Source organism: Argopecten irradians, chromosome 8, assembly GCF_041381155.1.
Source record: "Argopecten irradians isolate NY chromosome 8, Ai_NY, whole genome shotgun sequence".
In the NCBI taxonomy this organism is placed as follows: Eukaryota; Metazoa; Mollusca; class Bivalvia; order Pectinida; family Pectinidae; genus Argopecten; species Argopecten irradians.
Window position 1 is genome coordinate 14,490,159 of NC_091141.1, and position 14,777 is coordinate 14,504,935.

At 33.8% G+C, this 14,777-nt stretch overlaps 1 protein-coding gene across 1 annotated transcript; it reads right to left on the reverse strand.

Annotated features, from left to right (window-relative positions):
- Positions 1-5,044: 5,044 nt before the first annotated feature.
- LOC138329456 (fatty acid-binding protein-like) lies at positions 5,045-8,252 on the reverse strand. The gene is made up of 4 exons (XM_069276472.1): positions 8,075-8,252; positions 7,149-7,324; positions 6,014-6,127; positions 5,045-5,286 (listed from the first exon to the last, which is right to left on the reverse strand). Exons 1-4 carry the CDS (start codon positions 8,154-8,156, stop codon positions 5,230-5,232), a joined length of 429 nt encoding a protein of 142 aa, XP_069132573.1. The 5' UTR covers positions 8,157-8,252; the 3' UTR covers positions 5,045-5,229.
- Positions 8,253-14,777: the final 6,525 nt, after the last annotated feature.

Sequence of the window (14,777 nt, forward strand, 5' to 3'; positions counted from 1 at the left end):
GTATTTAATTGTGACGCACCAAAACTAAGGCAGCCGCGAAGTGACCTGGGTCTTCGGGTTTAACCGCAATGCTTATCAAATGTTTATTACCTTATTACCGCTACTTATTACCTGATTAAAAACGTTTAATTCCTGATTACCTATTCTTATTACCTGATGACCGATGTTTATTACCTGATTACCTATGCTTATTACCTGATTACCTATGCTCATTTCCAGATTACCGATGTTTATTACCTGATTACCTATGTTTATAATCTGATCACCGATGCTTATTACCTGATTACCTATTCTTATTACCTGATTACGGATGTTTATTACATACTTGATAACCGATGTTTATTACGTGAATACCTATGTTTATTACCTGATTACCGATTCTTATTTCTTGATTACCGATGTTTATTACCTGATTACCGGTGTTTATAACATTATTACCTATGCTTATTACCTGATTACCAGTGTTTAATTACCTGATTACCGTAGCCTATAAACAACAAGAGATAGAGAAATTTCAGTAGAACTACAGATTGTGGGTTTTTCGCTAGATACATTTAATCACTCGAGGTGCTCAACTGTATATACCTTTCAAAGTGTTCAAAGGAGTGTAATAATTCCTGTTTTATCAACTGGATTAGATATTTGAATCAATTTACTTTTCAATCATAACATTGGGTGCTTCATGAGATTTTTTTATAGCCTTAGCAAGTTTCATAAAATTTCATATGAAATGAACGCAACTTTAATGTTCTTTTTATCACATAACTACAACAATACACATTTCGAACAATATTGAAAATCTAGTGGAAGCCGTCATTTTGTTCACCCATTCTCGAAATCCTGACGTCACGATATTTTGTTATTTTCATCTTGACGTAACAATGAATTTCCAGCCAATGAAAAATTATTCAGGTCATATTACACTAGTGACATCTGCCAAAATATTACACCGGCGAAATCACTGGATATCAGGCGGATTATGTGATACCCATTGTAAATGATATATTTTAGCGGTAATCAGAGTTAGGCACATTTCGCGCTGGGCTTCTTACGCTAACAATGATTGTGTTTAGTTTATTATCTACTGTAAGGATAGCTATTATAACGAAAGCGTAAAATTATCACACAAACTCAAAATTTGCGGCAATGTGGGCACGTTTACAGTACAAGTATAATTACATATATGATTATCTATCTATCAATTCTTGGCTATTAAATGCATTTAAAGAAGACATGTTTTAATTTAATACATTGAAGAAATGATGATGATAATGGTGATGATATCAGATTGCCTATACTTTATGATATTTATACTTAGAGAGCATGTAATGAAGGTATGGACGTATTTACAGCAAGTTGGTATGTTGAGAGGGTTAAAGCGATGTCGTTATATTAAACATACATGTAGATAATGTAAGGTGCTAGTGCACCTCTTTAGTGAGTGTAATTACTTAGGCTATTAAGACAAGTTGTGCTGAAATCTTATGAAGAGTGAACATACGCAATATAAATCACTAATAACATGTGTACCTTTAAATACATGTATTTTCGATTAGCTTTAATATAATTACAAAGAAATTATATCTTTATTTGAATATTTCTCTCTATCTATATCTTCTCTTCTTAACTAATCTACCATCATGTTGAAGATAGTTTACCGATTTACCTTTTAGATATAGACAATAATGCTCGATCGTTTAATCTGTAGTAATAGCATGTAAAAACTCTGTGTGATGATCATCTAGCTGAATTTCTTACCACTTCAGTATTGAAGCTCTGGACAAGTGCCTTATCGTTGATAAGTTTGTTTTACAATAGCTGTAAAACAAATACAAGTCAAAAGCCCAGCTCAGCAAACTCAATTCCGACAAAGAAACGGTAAAACTAAAATGATAATAATAAAACCATGGACACAGTTTGGATTAGTTTGTAACATTATGAAATTGACACTGGTGAAATACGGTATATGTTTGTAATTAAATCATGCTGATGACACTACGCGGTTTCCGTACTTGCTGGTAACGTGAAATCTAACGGACCTCGATCTATATACCAGGCGGTGTTGCTTTAACACCCCGGACACCATTCGACGAACCGGGTTGAATGTTTACATTTTATAGGTTTCTAGTGTAGACATTGGTCAATTTGTTTACATATTCTAGGTACTGGGTATACAGACTAAGGCTTTAAAATCAATATGGACTTGAATATGATGAATGCAGTGTTTAGAAACCTATTGCAATAACTAATAATCGATAACCATACTTTATACAACTTAATTAGAATTACCCCAGAACATGATTTATCAATTAATTACCATTTTATGCTGCCGTATGTTCAGGCTAAAAATGTGTTTCGATTTTGAGTGAACCAATACAAATATAAAGAGTGTTTTGAAAACTAATGGTTAATCACCCATTGGCTGGAATGATCGCTCACAGACGTTCTATATTTTAACATTCTTAATTCATTGTGAGTCATCTTACGTCATAAGTACATGACTGCAGCAAATTAGAATGTGTATGTAATACAATTCAATAAAAGGTGCTACGGATATGTATCAAAGAGGTACAAATAAGAGCTGAAAGTGCAGTGGATTGGGTACATTCGGTGTGACAATAAAGTCATGTTGTGGTTTACAGTTTTATTTCACATTTTGACTGTGTTATTAATAATTGTAATTGAAGAGTGATTTCTGCATGAATATTTCCACATAAAGATACATATTGCGATTCTTTGGTTTGGTTTATTTATTTTTACGTCCTATTAACAGCCAGGGTCATGTAAGGACGTGCCAGGTTTGTTGGTGGAGGAAAGCCGGAGTACCCGGAGAAAAACCACCGACCAGCGGTCAGTACCTGGCAACTGCCCCACATGGGATTCGAACCCGCATCCCAGAGGTGGAGGGCTTGTGGTAATATGTCGGGACATCTTAACCACTCGGCCACCGCGGCCCCAAATATTACGATTCACTCGCCACTTTACCACATAACTAATAAAGGAAAAGTGAAGTCGAATGCGGTATAACTGACACCCAAAACGTGACCATTATAACGTCACTAATGTTGGCATGTACGTCAACTTTTCGCCGTCACAATGGCTGATCCATCTTGTGGATTAAATCGTCGTTGATAAACGGTTTTCCTCGTCTTATTTGAAAAAAAATAGTGCGGAGACCCCCAATATGAGTTAATGATGTTAATATATTAAGTATAAAACTATTTTCCTATGGTATCTATGGTCTTCACAGATGGCAGAGCTTTTCAGTCAATCATCTCATAATGTACCAAATTTTGAACTTTCCTCAGAAGAGAAAAAGCGAGACCAGATATGAGGATGTAAAGGCAGACAGGAGGACTAAAAATCGATCAGATTCTAAAGTTATCCACCTCTTACATTTAAGCAGTCGAGCAGCAAAACGACTGTTACTTCCCACAAGCAGCAAATTTGCAAATGTCATTTAGAAACATTTTAAATCATTACAAAGTTGATGAGAAAATACCCCTAAAATATATGAAAAGAATACTATGTCTAGATATATGTTTCATAACTCATTTAATATTTTCTTCAATTATGAACCATGTTTAATTCATTGCACACCACCTAGGGATATTTCGAAATGCATTTAATAGTGATCATTGAATTGATATCCCACTTTAAATACTGGCCTTCAAGATTTCGCAATACACGGGTATACGTACTATGTGCTGTCAGCGTCGAGTATTTATTAATAGAGTGTAATTGACGACCTTGTTGAACAAGAGAAATAATATCTTTGTCTGAAGCATGTGAACATGGCCGTGAGTGAAGCATGCTTGTCTATTATAATGTGAATCACCAGAGTAAATATTGTAGAGAGAGCTTCTTTGTGGTGTCAAGGTTACGCTATTGTCATGAAGGGTATGGACAGAATGAACGTTTATTAGTTTTTCAATAATAACTTTAGTTAATCTGAGGCTCTCACATCTTCAACACTAACAATTGTGCCTATTGTTACATGTGAACGTTTATAAGCATGTGCACCATTTTAATACTGTATATTTGAACTACACATCTGTTTCATCGTCATTTTGTTCTACACATCTGTTTCCTAGCCATTATGTTATCAAAATAGAATTTAAAAATCCATCACCGCGTAACGGGAGAACGCCAACAATGAGCTATTGTATTTATATGATTTTCTTTAATACAGCAATTAATCACACAGTACCCGAGTACTCGGGATCATGTGAAGTAAATATCGAATTGTATCAAATAGCTGTCGTATCTCCCGACCGATTTCCGTTAAAGTTTTAGTTTAAACTAGCGATAATTGGTGTGTCTACATACTGTATTGCTTCTTATGTATATTTGAGTGTAACTATGTTGATAAAAAGTATGTGGATATCAGGCCTAACCTCAAGTATTTCTATTAAGTCGTGGATTGTTGTGTTGCGTTGTACATTTTGGCAAATTATACAAACAATTGCACACTTCAGTTGAGGGTTCAGTACATATCTCTGTCATCAAATAACCATAACATGTCTAAAGTATATTTTATTTATAATAATTTAATATTGGACACGAAACAAATCAACCGGCATAATAATTATTTAGAATTTGTGATCGGCAAAATGTATGTTTTGTTATATGTAAAGTATTTTCAGTCCTGGAAGTGTTGTTATTAAATGAACAAAATTCAACTATTGGCTGTAATTGTTTCTTGACTGGTCGATTTTACTTAAAATTCATTTAAGGATAGTTAATGCATGTACGTTTTGGTCAGACATCGGTATATTATTCAAAGTCAACTAGCAAACCAATTATCCCACTCGTTTCATGTTGAATGTTAAGCAGATGCAGATATAGACTTTGCCTAGCCAACTTTACAGACTTGCCTTCAATTTTATACACAGTACCTTGCCCCTTCTTGACATTGTATATTTCTCATAAAAAAATGTTTCGCTTTATTTCTCTTTAGTTCTCTCGCATATCGCACAAGAAACTACATTATGTATATACTTTTTAAGAATATTTTTCATTTTACAACTTCTGAAATCTTCAATATTGATGCATATAACTTTATTTATTTTCAATTACAATAAGCAACGCGAAATAAAAAACAACACGATTTCTCAACATGATTACCTACAGAAACGAAACGTTTACACACAGAGACACATATTCCTCGGCTCTCTCCACTCTCGTCACTGACGTTAAACACGACTGAAAGGTAGACGGAGTTTTGCTTCATTGTCTAAGCATCTTAAATGAAATTGATACGTCTTTTCCAACGATAGTCACGTTCTGAAAATAGAAATTGAAAATAAGTAATGAACTGACATTTACTTCACCGCCATGAATACACAGATTAGCTAATGGCGTTATTTAATGCTTAAATATTCCCTGATAATTTTGTGGCGTCATACTATCCGTGTTGTCAATACTGTACATGCTTAGTACATTCAGTCTTGCCGTTTAAAAACATACATGATAATTAACACCGAAGGTCGAACATTTGAAATGAGACATGTGGATTTTCTTTCTTCAATTTAGAAAAATGCTGTATCATTGCATTGGTGGTCGATGTAAAAAAGTAAAAAATTTAATTAAGTTGATAAGAGATAAAAATAGGCATAGTAATGAGAAAAAAATCAAATTCAGATCGAACTTCATTTAAATATAAGTCATAATCTTCATAATTATACGGTAAAAACTCGTTCAATATTCATATTATGGAATAATCATGTTTCTTGATAAACATTTATCTAAAAGAAGATGATATATTTGCATGGTATTGCATTACTAGATATTATTTAATGCTAAAATCTTTGCTCCTCATTATACCTCACAAAACCAATTTCCTTTTAAATATCATTTTATCAACAAATTAGCTACTACAGAAATAATTAAAGTTTTTTTACCCAATTCTATGCGTGTATGAATAATATTGAAATAAAATACACAGTAACGGAGAACACGACCAGGTGCCCATGACGTTAAAGCGTCTGTAAACAATACACATGATACGTACCACATCCATTACATTGTCATTTACTATCCGTGTCGTCACTACTGTGCTTCCCTCTGGGTTGGAGACTGGCGTAATTTCCTCGATCCAGGTATCTCCTTCGATAATGCTCTTGAACTGAAAAAACACAGATGTGGGAGAATCATATTTTTGAATAATGACTAAACGAAACGTGAAATTATGGTTTTTGTCCGTATAGACCATCAAAAGCAAAAAGATTTATTTTTTAATAGCCAAACGGTCTTTATCCACAGATGTGATGTACGTGTGTTGAAATTGACCAATTGAGGCTCTAATAAAGAGGACATACTAAGAAGGTGATCTGTTTACAGAGGTGCTCGCTGCTATGACAGATTTGACTTAAATACTTAAAAACATAATTATCTGTTATTTTAGTTTGTCATAACTTCTTTCTAAATCAACTACATATTGCAAGGATACATTTTAAGATTAGCATTACCTGGGTATATACCCTTACTAGGCTGATACTGTGCATAACAAATCCATTACATGAATTGTAACAGTTTGGAATGGCAATTGTCGAGAGTGTTTCTTGTGTTTTTAAATATATGTGATTTTGCTTAAGTTGATATTTTTCGGATCTGTATGTATAATATTTACCTTATGTCATGATTTTACGATATCAACATTAACTTACTGCAATTTTTTAAACAAAAAAAAAATCCTAGTTGTTTCATATCAATAGACTGCTAACGTTTCAGACAAATATGTGTTCATTAGGATAATTTATCCCGTGTCCAAATGAATGCACAGGTGTCGGTTTTTATTTGTAATTGATTTCTTGGTAAAAGTCTTTATATGATATTAGGAACTCACTTTTTCACATGTAATTATAAGGGTAAAAACATTTTGCTTTCGTAATTTCGAATGAACTATGGTTACTATAAGTATACATGCTCAGTATGTATATTTACTTGGTACACTTATGCAAGCAACATATACATTTTTAAACAAGTTCGTTCATAGTCTGGTGAAAAAACACTAAATTGAAAAAAAAATATCCATTTTCATCACCGTTGAAATTAAAGTATATTTAAGTGCGTGGTTTCCTTCGCCAATCTTATCAAACCACTTCATGAATAAGTTGGCCTAACTTATAGGTATAGTATGAACTAACGTTCTGTATTTTTCCGTCCATCCTCTCCGACTGCACATCCTCCCCTAGCTTGAACTCGTTGATCCTGCCTAGCATTCCTTCTATACTTGACTTCGATATCCAATTCTCGCCGTCAAGGGTTAGTTCTAGTGTAACTACTTTACCTTTGATCAATTCTCGAACGTGCTCTGGTACATCTTAAACAGGGACAAACATATCTTAAAGAGACATAATCTACAAGAAGCTAAATACCGAAAAAAATGGAAAACAATTTTTAGCTTATTAATACGATCAATAGACCATGAAGATGAAAAAGAGCATTTTCTGCTTCATTAGAAATCTAAGACAGACGTGTGTTGCTTTTATTTACATCCTCGATAATTTTCGACATCGTATAAGTAGGATAACGTCATTGTCATTAAAACCCACGTGGAAAGGGAGAGGGATTATAACCAGAAAGACATACAGTCATGTATATCACAATGAAAAATAAAATGAATGAAGCATGACATTATTTAAGAAGTTTTGTGTAGAGGTTTCAGAATAAAGGTAATCTGAAAACGAAATCGCTGAGGAATACTAACGGGCTATTACGCATTACATATGACTTAGATTCACATGTATAAAGGTGTCAGTTTCAAATATTTCTTCAATGAAAATAATCTTTGAGAGAATTCAGAATTTAAACAAACAATATTCTATCGCATAGGCATCATATCACGCCTATACAAAATTCATATTCTGTATTTGCGTAATAGAATTATCAGTCATTGCGGGTTGGTATTGATTGTGACATCATGTGTTTGTGAGCATAACGTCATACTTTTCGTAAATTGTGCTCGCAAATAATGATGTCACAATGGATACCTACTTGGAAGGGAGCTAACTCTGTAGTATGCAAAGATGGAATAAATGCTGATCGGAATGTGTTTATACATATATCTCACCTAACACGGACATAAATGCAGCGTATCCTGGGACCTGGTCTGACGGCGTATCCGCTCTCCATCGTCCGACGAATTGAGACATGTTTGCCTCACAATGAAATCGACACACAAGTGAAATAAACAATGCAGCGTTCTGGCTGTGATGTTTCCGGAAAGCTGTGATGATGTGATTAACTGGGATGTTTTCTTATTTATGCATGTTTCCCATGACCGATGTCGTATATGTTAATATTTCACAGCACGAAGATACATGTTTAAATTAAATTAATATTGTCATGATTGGTCATTACTACCGTACATTTAGTTGAATATAAGGTTAAAATTGAATTCAAATCACGATAATGTCACGGGGACCTGTAGCTGTCTTCAGTTGGTCAAACGTGTACAGAATAAAATAAGTCTACAATGATGTTCAAAAATCTGAGTCGTCCTTACGTGGAAATATACAAGTTTTTTCATGCTATATCCTTAAACAAAATCTGTAGTTTTTACTCAACCACAAAACTTTAATCACCTACTTTTCATTAGGTTCACTCTTAGCAAAGAAAAATAGACAGCTTTGTTTTTCATACTTCATAATTATTTAACGTAAACACATTACAGCGAATTAAAGATTTTATTTTCTCCCATACTTCACAGGGATATTCCGTGAAGCCGGGGCGTAGCTGCGGCGTGCATTGTCGATGACGTCGATGACGTCATCAATTTTGACGCATATTTACGTTCCTGTGATCATGACACGATGAAAAAGCTGGAAAGCAACGAGAATTTCATATTTTTTTTTTCAAATAAGTATGAGAGAAAAAAAATCAAACATGGGTCTGTCAAGTGGACAGGGATATCTCAACCCTTGTGAAAGATTTTGGCCGTTAGCCCTCGGCAAGCCTCCGGTTGACATGCCAAACTCTTTCACTTGGGTTGTGATATATTTGTTTACTTGACAGACCAATGCAAGATTCTATTAATTCCTTTTTGGTGATATATTCAAAAATTATTAGTTTGGCTAATAATAATTTCCTGAATGTATAAACAGTCAATCAGGTCCAGAACACTAAGTTGTACGTATAATATCAATGGAAATATAAAATGTTCATAATGCGATACTAATATTAAACACTGAAACTTAACTCTTAGACTGAACAGTTGGTGTTGTATTCGTTTACGTAATTTGTTATATGTTTTATATTAAAGTCCAACCTAATCTCCACATCGCGCTATCTGACGTAGATCTAGATCACGGTCTACTATGTCGGGTAATTTTCCATTGGTTTATTGAATAAAAGATATGGACGAAGTATTCTATTTTGTTATGCAATAACACTGCCTGATTATAAGTACCCCGAGTACTACAAATTGCTCCAGACGACAATGGCAGGTCTGTTGTAGATACATATTAACACTGAGCATACACTCGAGTAAAACATGTCTCTGACTAATAATCATATGCTCTTTTAATTTTGTGAGGGTGGTATTTCGCACTTCGTCCCCGAATGATATCATACCATCAGTGAGGCATCTGATGCATACATATTTACCTATAGCTAGCTACTAAGTATTTTCGTGTCATTATCTTGATAATCACATGATATTGTTTGTTGCGAAATAGGTTTATGTCACTCTTGCTGGTCATAGGCTAAGCTGAAAAGATGTCTTTCTATGATCACCAAAGATATTAAACGTCATGGGAAATGGTATTACGATTCTTACATATACGGCATTGACGCTACCAATACACCACTGAAAACACTCACTATCTAGCCGCCATTTTCTCACTTTAATAATGTGAATATTTAGAAGCTTAACAATGTTACTGATGTTGATATGCAGTTGGTTGTGTTATTAGTAATCCGATCGGGAGTGAACAGAAATGGTTCAGAAACTAACGACGTATTTATTTATGACCACTTATGCTAGTCAGGCTTCTTCTCGTGTGAAATATTCTCATCAGCGAAACCTTCCAGAAAAAAAAAGTTATTTGCAAAAGTTTATAAATCTTGATTCATTATTGCTTCATTAACTGAAATGTATTATGCATATATCAAAGTCTAATTGCACATAATATTTCCAAGGTCATAATATGCAAATGAAAAAGTTCAAGTGTAAATGCCTGTTGGGACACATTCATCCGATGAAAATAAGCATTGACGGTAAGACTAGCGGCATAAAATAAACATCATACCGCCAAATAATGTTGTGCGATTTATCAATTTAAATAAAACTCAAACTTTTACTTAATTTCTGGTGGAATAACACCTGTTGATATGATTTTGTATGTCAACGGTATAAATGTTTGACGTGTAAATAACGTGCTATTTAATGACAGGAGTGAGGTATCAGACTATCTACTCGACGTTATCAGGCGGAAACACCTCTTCAGTTATTTAAAGATGGCTCATCCAAAACAAATATAAAAGTCAAGATCTGTTTTATCGTTGACCAAGCCAGGTGAACAAGAGTTGAAATTTAGCTTAATTCTCTAAAAGCTTGTTTGTCCGGATGTTTGGATATGGACGGTTTAGTCATACAAAAATACTTTGTTGGATATTAGATAATTAATCGCACATGTCTACTGAGGTCAGGGATTTTATCACGTTATCTGTAATCTCTATTGAATATTATGACATATTTCATTTTATATCCAAAACTATGCACCTTGCTTTATTTTGAGGTCTGTTGGTTTCTGTTACCTCTTATCAGAATTGGAAATAGTATAAAAAGCTCTTGGTCATGCGAGATACCCGTCAAGAAACTGACCTAACATGACTTGGATTTCTCTTCCCAGAGAAGGAGGGATAACTGTACCTTAACCTGACACCTTAACCACACCATAACAATGTATGCATTGGTGTTATATACATAGAGAATATCCTTTTTTTCTTTATGAATACCAGTTATCTTTCATCGAATGGGTTAAAGAATATGATTGTTTCAACCTCAGCAGATGAAATATCACTGGTATAACAATTAATCAATAACCACGAAATATTCTTTTAATTACATATATTCTAGATTCCATCTATAGAAGACTATCAATCACTTATTCCGCCAAAGGTTATTCGCCATTGTATTTTACAAAGTTATTTGTCTAAAGTAGCGATATTTACGTCGTATTTTCATGAGCATAACGTCATGTTTATACAAAAAAAATATAACGTCATTTTTGCGCACAAACAAATGAGGAAACAATCAAAATGATAATTTTACTGTCAATGCTGCATTCCGATTTGCCAAAAGCTAGAGAAAATATAGAAACTGTAAATAGATATTGTCACAGGAGGGAAGTATACATTTGCTTTTATGTTCATCGGATATATTATAATATATAAATATTTATTTAAACTATTTCAAATAGATTTTAATCAATAAAGAAATATGGATGCAATTAATATTTGTAAACAAATAATGTGTTGTTTTTGATATACAATACAGTTATGGAAGGGGAGTAACTCCAACATACTTAATACCAGTCGAAATGAGAATCGGTGTGACTGATCTATATTATGATAGAATGATGAAATTGCTTCACGGAATTTGATATCAATTTTAATATAATAACACTGATCGATCGGTAGTGTATTAACGACAACTGAAATACTTTAGTATTGCAAACAGAAAGTCCTCTTTTTTGCGTGTTTCGTGATTTATATACTAATTAAAGCAATTTGTTCTCATATCATATACAGTAAAACATGTCTGTGTATAGTAATACATATACGTCTGTTCGTGTCATATTATGTAATCGTGTTCGTTTTGTGTGTCTTGATAAAGCGGCTGATCACCTTGAAAATTTGACATTTTTTTGTCCACACGGATGGAATTACTTCCTTGTCCATATTTACCATTTGAAGTAATTCGTATCCTACAGACTTATGTTTGATGGGATCCCGTGTCATCTTGAAAATCCTGTTGATATTACTTCTTTTACAGTTATACGTTTGTAAGGTGATATCAAATCAGTAATTAAACCTCCATTTTGTTTAGCACGTACTTCGCTCTGTTCTGCCTATGTTAGCCTATAACACATGTCTATAGTATTAATTTTAAATTCAGTGTAGTTTGTTGTTCACTTAATAAGAACATATTAATATACATTATTTGTGTTGATGTTGGAAACTCAATAAGCGAATTTCTATAAAACATAGATGAATTTTACCGGAATTGTTTTATTTTGACCCATATCACGATTAGGTAAGTAACGAATTTACTTTCTATCGCAATGCGTCGTATTATTCCACTCTCAGACCATTGTTTAAATGTGTTGGATGTTGGATGAATATATTGATATTCCACTAGTGGAATAACACCTTCCGGTCTTTTGATTGGTCGAGTTTTTTTTAAACTTTGACCCGAACTACTTTTTTTCCTCATTGTTACGTCACAAATTGCTAACGTCATAGATCATCGAATGACGTCATATTTCTGTACTCCGATCGCTGCTTGCAGAACAAACCGCTGTTGACACGGATCCATGTGTGACGACGTAGGAATCTGTCATGTTTTCATGTTCGTAGCATAAACTATCGACACAAAATTCATATTTGTCTTTTGTTTAGTGTTGCTGGCTGTCTGAGGAACCTGTGAATGATTTCGGTAGGATTAACGCACCTAGACTGGGCTTTGAATTGGTTACAAAAGTTCGATGATTATCTGGCGGGAAGTAGATGTCACTTTACCGTAAACATGTCCTATTATAGTTAGACAATGATAAGTTAATTGTTTAAGTACCTATAGATATCTAGATACAAAAAGACGTTCGGTGAGTAGGAATGCAATGAACAGCTGTTTATAATACAAATTATTTGTTATTAATACATTCTTTAAGCAATTAAGATTTTTAAATATTAATGAGTGCCTGTTTGCTTATGATGACATCACTACACCTTATTTTCATATGTCGGTAAATATGTTATTTTGGCTTATATATATGATTTCATTCTCGTACAGAAAGTTCCCACAACTCGGGGTTATTGGATATGGAATTTATTCCACACGAAAGAGTTATCTTTTAAGTTACAAAAGACACTCGTTAAAGCTCATGTCTTTTGTAACTTAAAAAATAACCCACTCGTGTGGAATAAATTCCATATCCAACAACCTCTCGTTGTGTAACCTCTATCTATCCAACTCCTTAACAACAGAAATTCAATTCACCTGTTTTGGTTTGATTGTGTTTAATGCTGACATGAAGCATCATTGATTATAGTTAGCATCAGACAACCGTTGATTAGTAAACATTATGTTCTGCGTTAGAATTACTATAATGCTACGCAAAGCTAAACCTGTAAGCGAAATAGGTCTACGATAATGACCTAGCCGAATCGATACCGTATATCACCAAATCCATTTGCTTGTAAGAGCGAAAGCACGTCTTCGCGTAGAAATGCAAATTAGTTCTCTGAAATCATCAACCGATGATACTGATCTATAGATCTATAGATTACCCCACGTGAACGACTGCCCTAATTAGTCAGGTTACTCTAGTGTGTGTCTCACTTTAAATTTCATCAAGGAACACATTGCACACACCGGCTCTTCCAGGTCTTAAGATAGGACATCTCCAATTAATATCTCTCATTCACACTCCCTTGTGCATCGTTGACTTTGACGTCAGAACTGTCATTGATTTAGCTGAGTCGAAACTGAACCAAGGTTATTATCGGACTAAATTTAGCAAATTTCTAATTTAAGCTGCAAAGACGGATAACTGAAATGGACAATTATAGCATGGCAAGTTTAATGTACCGTGGGAAAGGGGAGTTTGAAGGGATTGAACAAGGAAAGCAATGACAGCATAAAGAACGTTTATGTTCCTCCAACTTAAAAATAACTCAATACAGAATAGACATTGCAATGGCCACCATAGGTGACATATATTAATTATCATGAAGAATTAAAACAATAACATTACGACATCAGAACAAATCTTTTTTCACTCAAAAAGTATTTTGAAACTACATTACCAAACATTATTACAAATAGCCCTAGTGGGGTTGTAAAAATCCGCCACAAAAGTACACTGACAAACAAAAATAAATGATAGAGAGGGTGGCACGTGGGTGGGTTGCAAAATTGTCCCAAACACTAAAATTCGTTTAAGCTTTAACACAAAGGATTTCGTCTTTCTTTTCTAAATATAAACCGAGAAAGTTGCGCATGCGCCTCTACATGTAAACCCAAACCTAAATATTTTGACCAATCGGAGTTCCCAGAATCATTTATCTCCCCACAAATTACAATTTATTAAAGGTGCTTACCCCATAAACCTCTTTTAAAGCTACCCAAGTTTTTTAATTCTTATAAAAAAAACATTATGATAACATGCCTACACGCAGGCAGTATAAAGCCTATATAGCTACCTAAACTTAATACTTAATGTTATATTTATAAGCATTCTTAAGTTTTCGTAAACATAAATTATGCTAATAAATTAGCTGCCTTTTATGTTCCTCCAACTTAAAAATAACTCAATACAGAATAGACATTGAAATGGCCACCATAGGTGACATATATTTATTATCATGAAGAATTAAAACAATAACATTACGACATCAGAACAAATCGTTTTTAACTCAAAAATTATTTTGAAACTACATTACCAAACATTATTACAAATAGCCCTAGTGGGGTTGTAAAAATCCGCCACAAAAGTGTGTATCTGCAACACAGATAAACACTTTCCACACCAGCATAAAGAACGTGTATG

Coding starts and splice junctions, on each gene's coding strand:
- LOC138329456 (XM_069276472.1), bottom strand. CDS start 8,156: ATGTCTCAATTCGTCGGACGATGGAGAGCGGATACGCCGTCAGACCAG. Junction 6,128..7,148: donor TGGACGGAAAAATACAGAAC/GTTAGTTCATAC, acceptor GTGTTTTTTCAG/TTCAAGAGCATTATCGAAGG. Junction 5,287..6,013: donor ATGACAATGTAATGGATGTG/GTACGTATCATG, acceptor TTCTATTTTCAG/AACGTGACTATCGTTGGAAA.